Source organism: Zeugodacus cucurbitae, chromosome 2 (genome assembly GCF_028554725.1).
Source record: "Zeugodacus cucurbitae isolate PBARC_wt_2022May chromosome 2, idZeuCucr1.2, whole genome shotgun sequence".
NCBI classification, from domain to species: domain Eukaryota; kingdom Metazoa; phylum Arthropoda; class Insecta; order Diptera; family Tephritidae; genus Zeugodacus; species Zeugodacus cucurbitae.
The window spans coordinates 46948105-46970037 of record NC_071667.1 but is presented as its reverse complement, the minus strand read 5'-3'; the positions used below and the strand labels follow the sequence as shown (position 1 = coordinate 46970037).

The following is a 21933-nucleotide window of genomic DNA, read 5'->3' as shown; positions in this document are numbered from 1 at the left end:
AATATTCGGTTCCATTGCATATTTTATAAACCGGAAACGGCTCAATGGTCGTTTATTTCAATATGCATCATAAGCTGAAATAATATTATAGTAAATGAGTTATGCCTTTGTAGTTGTAAATGAGAGAGTTCGATATGTATTATAATATTTTTAAATATAAAAAAAACTAGTTAAAGGTATATAAAACACAAACGTCAAAAATTAACTCGAACAAAAACTAACTGAATGCAATAAATTGCTAAATACTTAAACACTCCAGAGTACAATCATATAGATTTCCCTACCGGGTATCGGTCCGTATGCACGCACCCATACCAATGTGAGCAATTTATTTAAGTATGTGTCTCATTATTGTCAGCATTCGCACTTCAATGTCAAAGTTACTCCTAAATTTAATCTAAAAGTGTGCGCCTTAACAGAAGCGCGTCTGCTCTTCCGCGGCAAATACACATGTCCATACATATATAATGCTACATACATACTATATATGTATGCAGCCACTCTCGCGTACATCCGCAAAGCTTTCTAATGAAATTGTCAATTTGTCGCGCTTTGTTAGAAAAGTTTGCAAACTGACACAGAAGCTGAGTTAATAACAACAATAAAATGGATTAACTTTCTGCACAGCGGCAATTTTTCAAATTTGTGTATTTATAATATTTATTAAGCCAATAAAATCAAAATACGTGTGTGAGTATAAATATAGTTACGCGTTAAAAGAAGAGTCATTGCTAATGAAACTGAGACTTGAAAATCTAAAATCATTTTAATCATGAAAAGCTCTTTTTGTTCTTCTAGTGCATTGGATACACTAAAAGTATATTTAATTTAATATACATAGTTATATTTAATTAGGCCTTCCTTACTTGTTTAATAGTGTGTTTCTGTACAAAAATTGGTTAAAATCGGGTCATAAATTCCTTTAGCTCCCATATACCTAATTATGATTTCTCAAAAGCCTTGCTGGGAAATGCCATCAAGGAGTAAATTAAGCAAAGAATAACTAGCAAAACGAACTTTTTAAACACCCTTATTTTTGCTCACTATTTAACGTGGCAGAGAATCAATAACTGGCTATCTGACAAATACAAGTACGGGTGTAACAGAACATTTTATAGTCTCGCAAGTTATTTATTTAAATAACACACAATTCGACCCATATATTCGGCATAAAATCCATTAGAGAATTAAAATCAGTATATATAGTATATTGGGGCTGGGTAATACATGGACCGATTTCAACTATTTTTACCATCTAGCTACATTCTATCTATCCGCTTTCACAAAACGATTATATTTTATGCATCACATTGCGAGAATATAAAAACTGCTTTCAACTTAATGAAATTCATCCCATGCATTACTCTCAAATGATAGAAATTTAATCAAAATAGTTCCACGAACAACTAAAAAGTTCAATTTTTCGTGAATTGAAATCAATTGAACACGATTTGAATACGGCACTCTGCTTAATTTATACAATTATTTTTGTAGCTTATCTTTTGTGGCAAATCAAAATAAATTCGAGAAGAAAGAATAATTTTATCGCATTATTTCAACGAATTAACGTTTTTGTGCGCCGCAAAATATGCAAATTTCCGCACACAATTGCAGGTACAGTGTATGCTAAAACACCGCAGACCAAGAAATCGTCTAAATTGGAACATGACATTCAAAAATTATTCTGTAAACATTTGAAGCGCTCATTTCGCAAATGAAACAAAAACAATTTTTTGCTTGCGAATGTATGGAATATAAATGAGTATGTACACCGTACAGAAAGTAAGAATAGAAACCAAGTCAAAATGCAAATATATTCATACATATGTATGCCATAAGTACATAGGTTGGTTTTCTGCAAGAGAAAGAAGTTACGAAATAATGAAATTTGAATTGGAAATGAACGCGTGTTTGCAACCGAAGTACGTTGCTTCAGTTGCACATGCGTGTATGTGTGAGTGTCCCTGTACGCATTATGCGTGTTGAGATGCAATTACGCACACTTCCGTCTTTGGCTACATTCCGTTGCCACTATTTCGGCGACTGACGACTGTTTGCTTTTTTGATTGTTGCCAAATTCGTGAGTGGCTTCAGGCAATGGAGCAATCGTAATATGCTCGCTAATGCTGTTGTTGTTATTTTCATGGTTTGCCTTTGCCATTTTCTAGCATCACAATTGAATTATTCCGTTTGATTTCCTTATTTCCTTGTATCCCCAGCAAACGCTCGCATGCAGACACAGAAGACGCCTTACACCGTAACAGCTGTGCCAAACCGTTATGCGATAGGGCATATTTACATATGCGCATAAGCGTGCACATAAATTAAATGCTTCTATGCATATTAGGATCCAAATATGTATTTGTTTTTGCTCATTTAGTTTCCGCTTACACTGAAGTTGTTAGCGTACAACTGGCTGCAACAAACACTGGAATTCATATCGTTGCGCGCATAAATGTATGCTAATATATACAATGTATCTTAACACTCACTTCTTAACCACCATCCGTGCGGCATAAATCGGTTTTAGGGTTTCTCAAATCAATATTTATCTAGAGCTACAAATTACACTTTGCCCCTTCGACCCCTTCGACATCTGTCTTTTGCGCCATTTCCACCAAGCGACAACTTCTCTTGCATTCAGCACATTTGTCCTTCCTATTTCTCCTATTTCAATTTTTACCCCCGGGGTCACAGCCGAAAATAGCGGCAAAATCAATTCTCGCAAATAAGAAATTGAAGCATAATCAAAACAAAGCCTAAAATTTATGAAAATCTATTTTGCAATTCTCCGAATTTCATAGCCGCTACGGTTGGGTAACTTCGTTTCCAGATTGTCGCATAGTCGACTGATCATATTCCATCCATTAACCGTAATTTTCGTCAGAAAATTCTCCCAATTGCATTTGTCATTGGTTCTATGCTCAACTATGCTGCTGAAATATTTTCCGCTGGAACAGTTGGCATGAACTCGATATTAGATCGCAATATTGGCTTGCAATGGCAATGTCAACTAACTCAATGAAGTTTCACTAACAAAATATTTGCGGAACAAAGTTAAATCTGCTTCGATTAATGTCCTCCATCTATTAGCAGCTATACTCTTGTATACATTTTGTATGTATATAATTGTGCGCCATTTCAAACTTTTAAATGGCAAAACAGGTTTATATGAAAATCTAACGGGACTTTCTAAAAATTTTATCGAAGACGTGAGCTCATGTTCATTTTCAAAACGCAACGAATACTTCACAACTAAAGGGGCACTTCAAAGTGGTCTGGCGAACATTTACGTTCCCGAATTTGAAAAATTTTAAATGAATTTTAAAGTGAAAGGTATACTCGTATATTTTATGTTGCAAAATTAATAAAGGCTAATGTGTGGTGTATTTTTTTGTATTACTTCTTTTATACTTATTTTACTTTATAAATAAAGTTAAAACGTGAAACAAAATTTGGTATAAAGAATCACACAAAGGAGGGGTACCTTCCTCTGCAGTGTTTTGTGCATATCTCATAAATTGCTAAAGCCATATCAACCAAACTTCATGGAGTCATATACATTATATAGACTTTATGACTATAACCACTTCAAAATCAACAAAAGGCGTGGCGACGCCCACTTATTGGTTTCAGCGAAATTCGGTTCATACACATTTGGCATCCCAACGCTACAGTTTGAAAACAAGCTAAACCGGTTTGCAACCCTTACATTAATTTCACCATATTACAATAAAATAAAATAAAAAGTTGAAACCCAAAAATAACAAAATTATTAAAGCTTGTCCCGATCGTTATTTTTTAAAATATTTAAAATCTTTGCAAAGGTTTTTGCACACTCAACCATACAACGCTGCTAGAAAATATTGAACAATCTTCGCTTCCTCCAGGGTTGAAGAGGTGAACCATGAATTATCTGAACGGTCGTCAATCATTCGTAATGCTTCGAAGTCCTTCTCCGGACAGTCACAGGTTGCCTCCTGATGTCTCACACATACAGAACTATACAGAACACATACAGAACTATACGGAACGGACTTTGGACTTTCGACCAGCACTGAACTCCATTCACCGTAAATAGCGTACGTGGAGATAAATCACCACCTTACAGACACCGGGCTCAAGTTGCATCGCTTGCGCAACTTCGTTCTGGATATTGTAGCAGATTAAACTTCTACCTATCCAGACTCTACCCCTTTCCTTTGATCCGACCCTGTCGAAACTCGTTACCTGGGTCTTCCGTTAGATGACTTCGATGACAATTAATTGAGGCTTGCCGGTTCAAGCAGATTTGCGGTAACCACTGCAACAACAATAACGGGTATAATTAATGAACGACTTGTAGAGCTTGGACTTTACTTTTCAACTGTCCACTCAGTCCAAAGTTGCACCTGTTGGCAAAAGTGTTTCTGCGTTGGATTTCTGGGCTGACATTGTTGGTATTAACAACACCAACAACAACTGGTTCCAAGATAGACGTACACATTTTACATATTTAATTAATCATATAAGACTTGTTTTATTTTTAACATATTCAGACTCTTTTTAATTGAATTTTTGTTTTCCTCCCGATGGACATCCTCACCGAGGAAAACATTAAATTCAAACCTTATCGCTAACCTTCCGAGAATACTTGAATTATTTGACATGGTGTAATGTGTATAATACCGTACTTGTTCCTGTACATTAAGACAAGTGTTGGACCTGTTTGTAGATGAGTTCAAAGTCAAACTATAAATAAATGTATCATCCTTCTTTCCTTTATGACGCAACCTATGAGGTATGGTATCACATTGACACAGGTTACTGAATTAATATTACTGAAAGAAACATACAATTTTATCAGCCGAGAGATTCTACTGAAACTTTAATCGAGCCTGAACTGTAATTCTGAGGTTCAACAGCATAAATGTCAACTTTTAGGGCTAGCACTTTGTATTCATACGAAGATGGCTTCAAAATGAATGTAAATCACATGTATGTATCATACTATATACAAGTAAGGAAATTGTTTATAAATTGTTCTTCTGCTCTTCAGATTAGAAATTCTACACACATATCTCCCTAAGTATATAAATTACGTTCTCATAAAGGTCTAATGATTTAGGGCAAGTCATTTCTCATTTCTTTCGTTGTTTTTTGTGCGAAAGCTGATTTTGTGTTTTTTCTTTGCCGTGTGTTCGTTTCGTTCTACATGAAAGTGCTCTCTTCATTGAATCTTTAACAGACAACCGGCAAACTCATTTTCATTAGCATTATGTGCATCATTAAACACAAGGGACAGAAAGCTAAATTACCAACAACAAAAAGAGAAAATATCTACGGAATTATATTGAGCCAAAAAGGAGTCTGCAACAAAATTAGTTGAAAAGGGCTGCGGTTCTCAATGAATTTAAATTATTTATTAAGGCCACAATTTAAAAAATATTTGATTTAAAATAGAAGATACTGAGAATGATAAGAGGGTTGCTATTTAAATTTTAGTCATGCCAATTCTTATTTTGAGAGCTTATTTCACGTAGTAAATAATCATGAAAGGCAATTATATAATAATTAATAAATAAATTATTATTATAATGGAATCAAGGTAATAATATATTTTGAAAGCGATGACTGACGTTTTAAATTTTTTTAGATTAGAAAAGTAACGAAATATATTTAAAGAAAATTTAAAGACTATGAACCGCTAGTCAGTTATCACAAACCAATAATTGCCCTCCTCAGTTTGACAAACGAAATAATAAATAAATTGAAATGTCAAAAATGTTTAGTTGAGAGGCCCCTCTAATAAATTTGTAACATGCCCACAGTTTTAATTTTTCCTGACTAGTAAAACCTGTTAGTGTAATATAATTTGTTTTTGGTCAGAACTCGCCGGCACCGGCTGTCAACTGCAATCGTATTTGAAAAATTCAACAACAGAACTCATGTAAAGGTCACAATCAGACAATGCTTCAATAACCGACTGAATGAAAAATGCACATCTTCGCTTAGAAAATTGCTATTTTCCAATCACAACGTGTGGTTGCAGCTAACAGGTTTCAGCAGCTAACAAAGGCAAAAAAGCAATGCAGCAAGGAACACCACGACGACCGCAACGTCAACAGTCAGACTTTTCACTGTCACGACAATTACGCATGGACACACAATTGTCAGCAGCATGCTGAATGCCACAAAAAGTCTGCACCGACTAGATGCAACGCAAAAACTAACGGAACTCAGTCATACACACGCGCACACATACGGGTATTAGCACACCCATGGAGTCACTTGATTTACGTACTTAATAAAAGTCCCCCTTTATCGACTCACTGCACGCCTTACTGTTTGTCTATGACTCACTCTCTCTCTTCTCTGCCGTCTTTATTTGCAGATATGGTCGTTGGGTGACACGTCGTGTCGCAGTCATTACAATTGCTGCCATTTGGCTGCTGGCCGCATTTGTCTCATTTGTGCCAATCTCGTTGGGTCTGCATCGACCGGAGCAACCGTTAATCGTAGAAGACAATGGAAAACGGTATCCCACATGTGCGCTGGACCTGACGCCTACCTATGCGGTCGTCTCCAGTTGTATCAGTTTCTACTTTCCATGCCTAGTCATGATTGGCATCTACTGTAGGTAAGTACACACACACTAAGCCGTAGGAAATCTCATTCTTTACTTTTGATTTTCGCTACGGATGCAACCGACAGAACGGGTTGCCACGGTTTGAGCAACTCGTTAGATGATTTTTTACTCCCTTTATGGCACTCGTTTGGTTTTGAGGCTACGGGGCACAGTGGTGCCAAAGCGGAAAAAAATGATTTTTTTATCATTCCAAATTTGTACCATCTTTTCAATTTAAGCTAAGAACTAATCAAATAACATTATCCGAATATTTAGGCTTGATATATTCAATGGTTTTTTGTTGGGAGAGCTTCAAAGTCCAACAAAGTATCAACGCAAAGTTACTCAGAAAAATGTGATGAATATTACAAAGGTTAAAATTCAAAAGTTAACCATAAAATATCAATTGTAAAGTTTTTATTTATTAAAACCAATGTTATAGATGTGATTTACATCATCAAATGATCATTTTTGAATATTTATTATATGGGAAATGGGCGTAGTTGTGGGCGGATTTTAACAAAATTTTTTTTCATCTAATTTGGCAATATGAGAGATGTGTGCCAAATTTCAAAGCCCTACCACGATTCCTTCTATTTTTTGCCGCGGCTTGTATGAAGCGGCACCACTGTGCGGGGTACAGCTGTTCCACATTATACCTCACCACCTACCACTTTCCGTCATTTGTTGCTATCACACAAAGCATTGAGTTAATTGAACATTGCAATTTCGGGGTGTGACAACAAGATGGATGGCCGCCATTACTCAAAGTGAGGTAGGTTGAGTTTCATAGGCGATTGAGTACACAATGTTAAACTCTCAAAGCTGCTCGAAAGTGGACTAAAACTGTTATTTCTTAACGGTATTATTGAGATTAAAAAGCAATACTAGTAGGCGTTGCTATGAACAAACAGATGTTGCAGCTGAAATAATTTCAAATTGTAAAGGTCGTGCCTGCGAGGAAAAAGTATTAAGGAGTATGAAAGAACTGGTATTAAATGAAAATCGACAGTTATCGACAGCTCAGCTTGTAGTTTGTACACAAATTTTGTTGTTGCAGTCAATAGTATTTAATATTGTAAATGTATTATTCATTCTTCGAGAAGTAGTTTCTTCTAAAATAAATATTTTATATTGTTCTCTATGTAACTTTCCTAATGTCATTCGTTTTTTTTCACATAAAATCTGATTGTTATTAAATTTTGTGCGTTATTCTTTATTTTATTCCACACTTTCAAAACATATTACTCCCCATTATCTTCCAAAGCATATGTTTTTGTCGAAACATATTTGCCCTCGAGCTAAATCGTGTATTTTTCAATGATCTTTTCAAATCCAACATATAGATGGGACTGTCTTTGGCGAATATTTCCAAAATACAGCTAATTGAAATACCGCCGACAACGCATTCTTATATATATGAAAATGATCAGGGTGACAAGACGAGTCAAAATCCGAATGTCTGTCTGTCCGTCCGTCCGTTCGTCCGCGCAACGGATAACTTGAGTAAAAATTGAGATATCTTAATGAAACTTGGAACACATGTTCCTTGGGACGCTGAGAGGGTTGCTTTCGAAAATAGGCAAAATCGGACCACTTCTACGCCCACAAAATGGCAAAAACCGAAAACACATAAAGTGTCATAACTAAGCCATAAATAAAGTTATAACAGTAAAATTTGGAATAAAGGATCGCACTAGAAAGGGGCATATTTGGATGAAATTTTTTTGGGGAAGTGGGCGTGGCCCCGCTCCCAAATCGGTTATTTGTATATATATTCGCAAACCAATAACGCTATATAAACCAAACTTTCTGCAGTCGGTTCTCCTACATACCCCACCACACACCATGAAAATAGTTGAAATCAGATAATAACCACGCCCACCTCCCATACAAAGGTTAGGTTGAAAATTACTAAAAGTGAGTTAAATCACTAAAGAAAAACGTCAGAAACACATAATTTTTCAGATGAAATTGCAGAATGAAACTGCACTCAGATTGGTGTTGCATCGCCCACTTATGGGTCAAAAACTATATCTCAGGAACTACTCGACCGATTGGAATGAAATTCGGTATATAATATTTTCTTGACACCCTAATGACACGTGTGGAAAATGGATAAAATCGGTTTACAATCACGACAACTTCCCATGTAACTAAATTTTGAACTCCATCTTATTCCTTTACTTTATAATGTATACATAAGCAACCAATGAAGATGGGGAAATAAAACTTTACAGAAATACTGTATATGATCTGTGGCGTCACTTGTGAAAATCGGAGTTTGTCGAAATCGGACTATAACTTTCCAAATATCGAATATGAAGAATTCAGTGCCGCATGGTAATTTTTCACCGAAAATTTCGGTAAATCTCTCAGGTATCTTAATTTAATTCAGAGGAAATATTTTTCTTTTAATAGTGTGTCTCTGTACCAGAAATGGTTAAAATCGGGTCATAACTTCCCCTTGCTCTCATATACCTAATTATAGGGTTTTCAAATCAAATCGTGTGCTATCTTAATAAAAATATATCAATAAATTGCGAGAGTACAAAATGTTCGGTTGCACCCGAACTTAGCCTTTCCTTACTTGTTACATTAGAATATTTTCAAAGGTACAATTTTCTTTCATTTTCTTATCTACATTAGCCTTGAATGTACAATTCAATTCAGACTCATATAGTTTTAGATCCCGATGATTAAAAGTATACCGTCTTTCGTAACTAGCACATTGTGCTCGTAAGGTAGGGAACTTTCCTTTTTGAAAAAAATATTTATTCATTAGTTCACTTTATAATTGTTGCCTTTAAAATAGTCCTCATTTGATATTATGCACTTATGCGAGCGCTTCTAGAGGCACATGGAGTCCCGTCTGGCCAAGAATTTCAGAAAAAGCAACGAAGTTTGAGCTTTTAACAAACTCAAATCGCCAATCTCATAAAAACAGCCGCTGCTACAGACAAAGTAAGAAATAAATACGGCTGAAAATTTTATCGTTCCTCAGGGGAATCTATGTGTATCAACATAATCAAACAAATTTTTTTTTTTATATTTCACAATCAACTTAATTTTTTCAACAGACCACATATATTCGGCATAAAAATTTCCTTTCATAAATCAAACTTTTTGAACAGCACATAATATAAAATTTAAAATTTGACTATCGAGGAAGAATTTTAAAAGAGTCTCTTTATATCGTATGGAGGCGAACAAAAAACATGAATATATGAAAATATGACAAAGGCATGGTCTCTCATTTTATACTCTCGCAATTTATTAATATCTTTATTAAGATAACACACAATTTAACCCATATTTGTCCTAAAGTCCAATAGAATAACGAAAATCATCATAGACGGTATATGAGGGCTGATGTAATTTTAAACCGATTTCACTCATTTTCCCCACCAAACTATACTATATACAAGACTATGTGCTCACTTAATTTTGCTAAGATATCTAACATATGACCCGATATAAGTTCTGATCCGATTTTAATAATTTTTGAAGAGAGACACACAATTAGGAGAAAAAAATTTCCTCTGAATTACATTAAAATATCTGAAAGATTTGCCTATATTTTAGGGGAAAAATTACCCTTAGACACTGAGTTCTTCATGTAGATATCCGGGGCCTTGAAAATTTATAGTCCGATTTCGAAAATTTTTCCATAAGTGAAGCCACAGATGATATACGGTATTTGTGTAAAGTTGTATTCCGCTATCTTCATCGGTTCCTTATGTATATATTATAAAGTGAACGAATCAATGGAATTCAAAATTGCGTAATATGGGAAGTTGGCGTGCTTGTGAACCGATTTCATCCGTGTTGTCAGGGTGTCAAGAAAATATTATATACCGAATTTCATTGAAATCGGTCGAGTAGTTCCTGAGATATAAAAAATCTGAGTCCAGCTTCTTCCTGCTATTTCTTCTGTAAAATTTAGTGTTTCTGACGTTTTTCGTTAGTGAGTTAACTCACTTTTAGTAATTTTCAACCTAACCTTTGTATGGGAGGTGGACGTGGTTAATATCAGATTTTAACTACTTTCATGGCGTATATTGAGGAACGTAAGACAACCGACTGTACAAAGTTTGGTTTATATAGCCCTTTTGGTTTGCGAGATATATACAAAAAATCAATTTGTATAAATCTAATTTTACAGGTTTTTGAGAAATTTTACGTTTTAATGAAAACTTCTATAACACGAAGTCTCTCTAACTCGAAATTTATTTGTGGATCTATACATGGTATATGGAGTTGAGGTAATTTCTGTATCTATATCTTATCCAAGATTAATCGTTCACTTACTTGCTATGGATATCTTACTTATTAACCGTGATATAAAAGTCGAATAAAGTCGGAAGTTTGAAAAGCCGATTTGGTTAATTTTCGGCTCAGAGATACATTATTAAAAAGAAAACATCTTCTCTGAATTTCCTTTAAATAAATAAACCTAAGAGATTTACCGGAAAATTTTAATTTATTTGGGGCCTTGAAAACTTATAGTGACATTTTCGAGATTTTTACGTTTTTACAGTATGTTATTTTTAATGCTAGAGGCTATTGAATAGTGAATAATGTTGAGTTAATATTAAATATCATCACTCAAATTATTCTCAAATTCTCAAGGAACATATTATCTTCTTGGTAAAAATATTTATTGTCTAGGCAAATAAATTTAAGATTGCTGAAATGGTTTTAACTTAAACTTAATCTAGCTGTCAGCGCACATCCATCCATCAATTTATTCGAATTATTTGTGTATATATTTGTATGTAAGTAAATATCGACAGGCTTAGGAGATTATATGCAATAATTTTAAATACAAATTTAATACCTGAGTACACATGTAAGCACACACACACACACACTCAAGTACGCATTAAATTGTTGTGAGATGCAATAAAACCAGATTCAACACCCTTTGGGCTAATAATAATGTACAAATTATTGCGATAAAAGGATATTCATTATGTAATTTGTTGTGGCAGCTTTAACCAAACACACATTCGCACGCAGCACCAAGAAATAAAAACGCACGCCATGCTGGTCATGCTTAAATTTCGTATATAAATAAGCATATATGCGTGTACAAGTATGTGTGCTGTGCTTTTGTGGGACATCCAGCGGCTCTTAATAACACTTGCTGCCCGCAAGTGAAGCGAACCCTTCCGATAGCCCATTACGTGTGGGGAGGAAAAACAAAAGCCGAATCACAAATATTAAACATACATATGAAATGATGGACATGACACTCCCATTAGGTAGCCTAGAGCTGGCGCACAAGTAAGACATACTTCTGCTAGATAAGACAGAATTTCCTGTTCACATTAAGATTGCTGTTGATTATTTTTAAATATATGGCTCTCCACTCTCTCGAACCTTTCAGGGCAATTAAAATTAAATTATACAATTTTTCAAATTTATTGAGACGAAAATTGTGGTAAAGTTAGAACACTAAATTTGGTGGAAATCAATTGAACAGCTTGTAATATAATTATCACAAGAATAAAATATGGCACCAACGGAAGTGCGGTCTTAGTGGGAGAACTACCTTTCTTATAATATCATATTCGGAATAGTCCTTAATCCCGAAATATATCTCCTACTCATAATTGTCAGCTCTAATTAATGCCAACTTCTACAGCGAAATATATTTACGCATGTTCATATAGATTTGCTTACATATTTGCCATCATACCCAGACAATATTTTTATCGTATTTCTTTAAGAACCAAAAGGCGACAGTCCGCTCGGTTCTCTCGCAAACTCACAGCAGCTCTTAATGAGCTCTGAATCCCAAAGCATATACGTACGCATTATACATATATGGTTATAACAATTTAGGCTAAGCCTAAATACACTCTTAGTATTTATATAGTATTGTTATTACTGTTGTTGTTGTTATTGGTAATGACATGTCGATTATTATACACCATCATATTACAGGCCCAAATAGGTGTGCGTACGCTCAAATTAAGTGGAATATCCAGAGTGCTGCAGCATATTGGCACGCGGAACTGCGCTCGTTACTCATACGACATGTGCGACCATTTAGAGCACACTCACACACATTATATAGGAACACATGTTGCAGCGTGTAATAAATAGTAGTATAAGCTTTTTAGTGTTTTCTGCTTTTGTCTTGAAGTTTCGCACGCATTACATATAAAAGTACAACAACAACAATAACTACACACATATATATAGGAGTATTTATAGCTTTCTTTTATGTAGGCGAGCGTGCAATATTCGCTTAATGCTGGCAGTACATAGCGCAATCGTTGTATTTGGCAATAAATGAGCAGTAAACAAAACTACTTTCTGTTTTTTGTTTTCCTTTTTTCCTTCCTTATGTTTATTATATTTGTTACTTTTTTATTATGTGTGGGTAGCTTTGCCTCCTGTGTGATTTCTTTCTTGTCGACGACCGGCGCCAACTTCCGCACTTTTTATGCATTCATTTCCTTTAGTGTGCCAATAGGGTTTTTTATTATTTCATCTGCATAATCGGTGTAAAGTTCTGTTTACTTTTATTTATTTCTGTGCATACGTAACACTGCATTCAACCGTAAAAAGTTCTTGTTTGCACTAGCAGCTGCCACATATTTTGCATGCTTCAACACCTTTTGGCGTAGAAATATACACATTTTATATAATATTTGTTGAAACAATTTATCGATCACTTTTTTATAAATTTTCGATATATTTGATAAAATTTCCAATATTTTCAGAATCACTTTTCTACTAAATAGGTTTTCACTTTTTGCGTTTATTTCACATATTCACTCACCGCCTCGTCAAATATTTTGCAGCATTTGTCTATTAAATATATTTTATACTTTTTTCGCTTTTTTGCCGCGCCGTTATTTGGCTCATTGCTGCTGGCGCTTCTCACTGCTGCATGTGAATAGTTGGTTGGTTTGAAACTTTGTTGCCAGTTTGTGCATTTTTCATAATTTTTTATAGCGAAAGTTTGCAAACATTCCTTTGTGCATTTTTTCATTGCCATCTGCTATTCGAAACTTTTTTTGTATTCATCAACTGAATTGCGTTTAGGGCTTTTCCTTGAATTGCATAAAAAACGAAGCCGGTGGCAAATTCACGCATATTTTTAATTTAATGGCAATTTGCCTGTGGGCATCCCACTAAGGGCTCGAAAAAGTTTCGTTGTAAATTTCTCAAATTAACCTTTTGTGCTCAGCATGTGTTTGTATTTAAAAAACTACAAAAAAATATGTCAGTGTTAATTAATTTAAATTGCCTTTCTATTAAAGGAATAAAAATTTGTAATTCTTTTGTGAGTGCATATGATGATCCTACTAATGTAGAGGTATGGCGTATATTTTCGGAACTATTGTGAGATTCTTAAATGTTCAGTTGATATTCCGACTTATGCGACAATCTTCTAAAAAAGTAGCAGTAGCAGATCCAAAACAGGCAAGTCTCTCAGTCATAAATTACCCAATCGCTGTCATCAAAAATCTCGTAAGAAGTGTGATCATCCACAACTGCCAGTTAATATGAGACTCGACGTGGCTTTTGAGTTGTCATGTCGAATTACACAACAGAAGCTACAACTAACTGCCTTCCCTAAATAAAAGCGGCAGCGGCAAATGACTGTCAAAAAATTCTCATGCCCATACAATTTGTATGGCGCATACCTATAATAATAACGCGACGGCGAGGCTGATCGGTTCAAATTTTATATTTTGACAAAGCGTTCCGAAGTAAAGTTGCCTGCGAAAAACGAAGTTTCTCTGTTCAATAAAATTTCATAACATAATTAAACAGTTTGATATTTGACGTAAAGTTACCGCTTTTATTTAGGTAAGGCAGTAACTTAACAAATAATCCATTGTTTTGAATATGTTATAGCCTACTTTATAGTCCTTCGAAAAACGACTACTGATAGTTTGGTAGACGGAATATTTTATTATCAAGGCCAGCTATAATCTATCATCGATATAAATTACTTTTCTGATTTTAGCAAAAGGAAGGAAAATTTCAGTTAAATTAAGATACACAAAACCTTATATAAACCACTTCAACTTAAGAACACCTTCCGTTGACAAAACTTTACTCCATGAATGCTCAACGATCGCTGGCAAAAACGTGGGCATTCATTATAAGAACTCCTTTGTCGTCAGCAAAAACCATTTACCAACATGTTGAAGTTACAAGTTTACATATAAAATAAAACAGAATTTCTGCACTTGAAGTCATCTCTTATAGCTTTACCACCCAACAGTTCGTTCTAGGTTTCAACATCCCTCTTTTAGCATATATCCAACTATTTTACTGAAACTCTGCGATTTAGCTTATACAGTAAAGAATATTTTGGTTTTGAGTTTTCAACACTCAAGAATATTGGTATTGTAAATGGGCAAAATAGGATAACTGCCACGCCAACAAATTGGTTAATACCGAAAACCTATAAAATGCTATAACTGAAAGTAAAATCTGGTATAGATGTACACACTATGAAGGAACATATCTGGATGCAACTCTTTTGGGAAAGTTGTCGTGGCCCCGCCCTATCCTAAGCTTTTTATACATATCTTGAAAACCACTTAAGCAATATCAACCAAACTTTCGTTTAGTCACTTTCTTATACAGTCCAAAAATGGATGAAATCGGATTATTACCACGCCCACCCACATACAAAGGTTATGATGAAAACTACTAAAAATGCTTTAATTCAGTAAGGAAAAACCCCAGACACCTTCAATTTCATTATAAAGATGGTACAGAAGTGCTGCACTCAAATTTATTTGCGAAATTTTACATGGGCCCACTTATGGGTCAAAATCATATTTGAGAAACTACTCGCCAATTTGTGACATTTTCTCCACATCCCAAAGCTATAGTTGGAAAATGGACGTAATAGACTTTCAACCACGCCTACTCTCATTAAAACACAATTTTGAAGTCCATCTGATTCGTTCACTATACAATCTACAAATTAAGCACCAGTGAAGATATCGAACAAAACTTTTCAAAAATATTGCCCTCTTCAAACCAGCGAAATCGGACTATAACATTTCAAGGCCCCATTTGTCGAACATGAGGACCTCAGTGCTTGCGACATATTTTTACCGAAAATATACTTAATCACACAGATGTGTTCCTTCTAATATTTTGTCAAAAATTTACGAAATCTGGATAATATTTCCTCTAGCTCTCATATACCCGATATTCGGTTTTCAAGCTTCCAGTGGACTTTATTCTGTATATATCTGGCAATATGCGAGATATTTTACAAAAACTAAGTGAACGTATAATCTAGGATATAATGTAGCTTGGTGGCAAAAATAGTCAAAACGGTCCAATAATTTCCCCGGCCTCAATATTCTAAATATAATAATTTTCGTATTCTTGTAGACTTTATGGCGAATATATGGGTCAATTGGTGTGCTATATTTATAAAGGGTGATTTTTTAAGAGCTTGATAACTTTTTTAAAAAAAAAACGCATAAAATTTGCAAAATCTCATCGGTTCTTTATTTGAAACGTTAGATTGGTTCATGACATTTACTTTTTGAAGATAATTTCATTTAAATGTTGACCGCGGCTGCGTCTTAGGTGGTCCATTCGGAAAGTCCAATTTTGGGCAACTTTTTCGAGCATTTCGGCCGGAATAGCCCGAATTTCTTCGGAAATGTTGTCTTCCAAAGCTGGAATAGTTGCTGGCTTATTTCTGTAGACTTTAGACTTGACGTAGCCCCACAAAAAATAGTCTAAAGGCGTTAAATCGCATGATCTTGGTGGCCAACTTACGGGTCCATTTCTTGAGATGAATTGTTCTCCGAAGTTTTCCCTCAAAATGGCCATAGAATCGCGAGCTGTGTGGCATGTAGCGCCATCTTGTTGAAACCACATGTCAACCAAGTTCAGTTCTTCCATTTTTGGCAACAAAAAGTTTGTTAGCATCGAACGATAGCGATCGCCATTCACCGTAACGTTGCGTCCAACAGCATCTTTGAAAAAATACGGTCCAATGATTCCACCAGCGTACAAACCACACCAAACAGTGCATTTTTCGGGATGCATGGGCAGTTCTTGAACGGCTTCTGGTTGCTCTTCACCCCAAATGCGGCAATTTTGCTTATTTACGTAGCCATTCAACCAGAAATGAGCCTCATCGCTGAACAAAATTTGTCGATAAAAAAGCGGATTTTCTGCCAACTTTTCTAGGGCCCATTCACTGAAAATTCGACGTTGTGGCAGATCGTTCGGCTTCAGTTCTTGCACGAGCTGTATTTTATACGGTTTTACACCAAGATCTTTGCGTAAAATCTTCCATGTGGTCGAATAACACAAACCCAATTGCTGCGAACGGCGACGAATCGACATTTCACGGTCTTCAGCCACACTCTCAGAAACAGACGCAATATTCTCTTCTGTACGCACTGTACGCATTCGTGTGGTTGGTTTAATGTCCAATAAAGTAAACTGAGTGCGAAACTTGGTCACAATCGCATTAATTGTTTGCTCACTTGGTCGATTATGTAGACCATAAATCGGACGTAAAGCGCGAAACACATTTCGAACCGAACACTGATTTTGGTAATAAAATTCAATGATTTGCAAGCGTTGCTCGTTAGTAAGTCTATTCATGATGAAATGTCAAAGCATACTGAGCATCTTTCTCTTTGACACCATGTCTGAAATCCCACGTGATCTGTCAAATACTAATGCATGAAAATCCTAACCTCAAAAAAATCACCCGTTACAATTAATGAAATAAATTGTAGTATGTAGTGATCGGTTACACCTAAACTTAGTTTTTCTTTACTTGTTACTTTTACTTTTATACTTCAAGGTTCCGATATATTTTTATTAATGGGGTATGGTCAGCGGTTAATAAGCATATCAATTCGTTTTTCCAATATATTTTTTTCTATAATGAACGACAACCCTGGCTTTCGGTTAGAAAAGGAAATAGGGTATACATTGATCGTGTTATCTAGATACTAATCTGAATCATATGAGGAAAAGCCATAACTAGAAACACAATGTTAGATCGATTAAAATGGCAAATAATTACAGAAGCTTTTACTACCTTTTACCGCTAGACTCCATTCAATATTTAATCTTAGAGTTGTGTTTGGAATTTAACTAACAAAACTTCAACTATGAAGTGAAATAAAGGCTTAGCCATACTGACACATCAAACTTCCACTTTTAAGGATTTTTTTATTTTTAATTAACGAAATACATGCTCTGCATACCAAAAAGAAAGATTGCTGCGGTCGTGAAACTTTAAGCGAGGACTTTTTTAGTAGAATTTGCAAATTTCTTATTCTAAATTTCTTCAAATATTTTGCAAATGTGCACAATTAATCTCCGCGGCACTACATTAATCCTCTAATAGTCTGCAGTATTTTTCAATTTGCACTTAAGACCCATTTAGCTATGTTTCACTGCCAAAATTGCAAAGCCTAGAAGACGGGAAAGAAGTCATTATTTATTTATTTTCTAATTTACTCGCCGATGAGCATAAAGCCATTAAGCGATGAAACTGTGTGCATCCGTGGTGGTCATTACCAGCGCACCTACACTTTCACTCACAAAAAACGATCATTCAAGCAACTTTATGTCTAAGCGTGGGCGCCAATATTGCATTCGGAGGCATGTGCAGTGGCACGCGGCGGCCGTTTTATACTCTTATGTTAGATCACTCATACACCTGCTTTTTTGGCTTCTACGGCTCGTTCGCAAATTGCCTAATGCCATGCACTAACAACTCAAAATGGATTTTGCCGCACCCCAACTACACCGTAGTATTGCAGCGCAAATGGTTTAATTGTAGATTCGTTTGCAATTGCAGAGCGCACTTGCACGTACTTCTTCAATAAAAGCTTTTCCGACTTCCTTCTACCATTAACAATGCACCATTTTTCAGCGGAAAAACGGCGTGATCTTCCAGTATTCCCTAGAAGAATAGGAAATATTGCAAAAAGGCAACTTTCGTATTGCGCTGTGAAATATGCCCAAATTGCCTATCGCGAGGTGAGACATGCTTGAATTCGGCAAGAAAAAGGTGTGGTTATTTCATGAGTGAACACGCCAGCACGTCCTCTCTCCGGCAGCAAGAATTTGCAATTTCCTTTGCAAGCCGTCCATCTATTAGCGCACCAAAACAAATACGCCATTGCATGTGTATGGATGTTGGCATCAAAGTTTGTTGGCTCACCTGCCAACTCAACGCCTCCGTACAATACATACAATTGAGAATGCGTCCCTGTAGGGCAACGCACTCAAAGAAATTGCTTCGGTTGTACTGCAGCAAACAGCATTGCTCCACAAAAGTGCCCAACAAGTAACAATTGACACTCTATACATACCCTTTTCTATAGATTCAAACTCGTAAACATTTCACTAAAATTCTCGGATCGACGACTGGAAACGAGAATGTAGTGTATTATCCAGTACTGTCTCCATGAGCGAAGTAATATTGTCTTAAAGAGAACCATTTTTGTGAAATTCGATTTCATTGTTCGCCATGGCGGAGGGCCGGGCCCATTAACTAACACATAACTTGGGCAAATGAGGTTGGTGTTGGTGTTGCGAACACACAACCTATATCTCCCAAATGTCAGCCTCCCATTCGCGCAGTACCCCCTGATTCTATACAAACCGGCGACCGTATAAAGACAGTATAAAGTTATTAAATTCCTACATCCTGCCAACCAGAAGGCAGACCGGCTGCCTCAGATCCAGGCTTGGATTCAAAAGGCTAATCATCTATTTTTCTCTCTCATCACATCTCACCTCGTCTCTCATTAAACAAATTACTTACCTAGGAACTTTTGGAAAATATATATTCGCCATTATTACTTCGGGCCAAAAGAAGTATGTATATTAATTATAGCGATCCTCCTAGTTTTCTATAACTAGTTTGTATTGTTATTACAATCCGGGGAAGTATGATAGATGAGGAGGCTATTCGAAGTCTGTTACATTAGATTTCGCCATATTTTCCCATAATTTGTGACTAGGTAAATCGATCGAGTTCGAATGACACTCACTTTGCACAGAGCTTTGGCATAACATACGGAGTTACAGAGTTACTCCATTGGGTCCTACGTCTTCAGAGAAGATCTATGATAAATTCTTTACATCAGTCAATCAATATACATAATTTCTAACTAATTAACCGCATTTTCTATTACGCTTCTTTCAGACTCTACTGCTATGCCCAGAAGCATGTAAAGTCCATTAAGGCGGTGACAAGACCAGGAGAGGTGGCCGAAAAGCAACGCTACAAGAGTATACGACGCAACAAAAACCAACCGAAAAAGTTCAAAGTGCGCAATCTGCATCACAGTTCGCCCTATCACGTGTCCGATCACAAGGCTGCCGTCACGGTGGGCGTCATAATGGGTGTCTTCCTCATCTGTTGGGTGCCATTTTTTTGTGTCAATATTGTGGCCGCCTTTTGTAAGACCTGCATCGGCGGCCAGACCTTTAAAATACTGTCGTGGCTGGGCTACTCCAACTCGGCCTTCAATCCCATCATTTACTCAATATTCAACAAGGAATTTCGCGATGCATTCAAGCGCATACTTACCACACGAAATCCGTGGTGTTGCCGACAGGAGGTTGGCAATATACATCCGCGCAATAGTGATCGCTTCGTTACCGATTATGCGGCAAAAAACGTGGTTATGATGAATTCGGCACGCTCGTCGGCCGAACTGGAGCAAGTATCTGCGATTTGACCAAAACGCACCGCTTCGACGTTGGTGTGCTGCATGTCCAGTTCGGATGCTGCATCGCTGACGACGACATATATTCCGTGAGATTCGGTGACGGTGGCAACCACGACCATCGTGGAGGCTTTACCGGTTGTGACGGAAATGGAAACGGAATTAGTTTAAAATTGCTGAATTACGAAGAGGATGTAACGACGTTGAAATGTTCGCGGCGCAAGCGGAGTTTATCGAAATGTTGGTGGAAAGTAATCGTGAGAGGTAATCGTGTTGAAAGTGAATTTTATGCGCTGCTACTGAGGGCAAAAGCGTTTGTGAAGGTGAGTGACCGACCGACTTACAGACCATTTAATAGCAACAGGAGTAAAACAGGGTGAGCAATATAGAGCTAAAGAGACTTTTGTAAACATAATGGACCGTATCTGTATGTATGTATGTATATTTGTATGTATGCGTGTTGTGAATACTAATATTTAGAATAATATAATATTAGTTATGTAAGTGATTTTGCTGTGTGTTTAGACTAAGGAATGAACGAGTTCGAGGAGCGGAATTTATGAGCGAAATGAGATTGTTGAGCTAAAGATTCACTCTACTCAAACGAGTAAAATACATAACTCGCGAATTATTAGTAATTAAGACAGAAAATATGTGGCTGTTTCTGGACTGAAGCATCCAAAATATATATTTATTTGGCAGTTATTTGTATGTGGTCTACATTTAAATTAAAAAATTTTGACAATCGATCTTTGTCTTTAAATTATAATTATTTATTACTGATTGTAGTAACGCGATGCTGATCGGTCTCAAGGTGATATTAGCGAGAGCAGTGGACTTTCATCTCGGATTTCATACCTGAGCAAATAATTTCAAATCATCAATAAGATGTTCAGCTCTTACTTAAATAAATGGAACCTTGTACCATGTCCTGTATCCCTATGCGGATACCTTATAGAAGTGGTGTAATCTCATTGCTTCCTAATTGTTAAGTTACTACAATTACAAAATATAGTGGTCAATGATTACAGCGAACACATGGTTGATATGTTTGTTTTGCTACTCTCTAACAATTAGTGAATCGAATACAACTATTATGTGATTATATTATGAGTCAAGTGATGCCGAACATATTTACTTCACATTACCGTTTTTAGACAGGAGCTAATTGATCAATTTTCTGCTGTATTTAAGGCAGTAGTCTGCTTTACAGGCTTCAAAAAATCGAATATCCAAGAATATGTCTTTAAAATTCCAGAGGCCAATTCGACATATTTTCGAAGCTAAAGCAGTTTTAGTGTTCGAGCGTCGAGCAGGTGCGAATGCTCAGGCAGACTTTAAAGCGCGATTTCTCGAGTTTTCATTTTCACAAGTATTAGAAAACGGTGCCGGCGATAGCAAAAACAATATATATCCGATCTAAAAAAACGATTAAAATTAAATTATTATTATTAAATTATCTTCTATTTCAACCAAAAAAAGTATTATTTAAACTACTTGTTGTGCAACTTAAAGTCAATTTTTTTTCTTAGAAAAGTGAATTTTTTTTTTCAAACTTCGAAAAAAATAGAATTTTATAACTTCTTCCGTATTTTTGTAGTTCATAAA

General features: G+C 35.9%; 1 protein-coding gene across 1 annotated transcript in view; it reads left to right on the top strand.

The window, feature by feature from the left end:
- Positions 1–21035, top strand: part of LOC105212430 (dopamine receptor 1) — a 102686-nt gene extending 81651 nt beyond the window's left edge. The window contains exons 5-6 of the mRNA XM_054233984.1: positions 6374–6619; positions 19800–21035. Coding sequence (XP_054089959.1) covers positions 6374–6619; positions 19800–20337 — 784 coding nt within the window. The 3' untranslated portion in view covers positions 20338–21035. The remainder of the gene's footprint in view (positions 1–6373; positions 6620–19799) is intronic.
- The last annotated feature ends 898 nt before the right edge of the window (positions 21036–21933 follow it).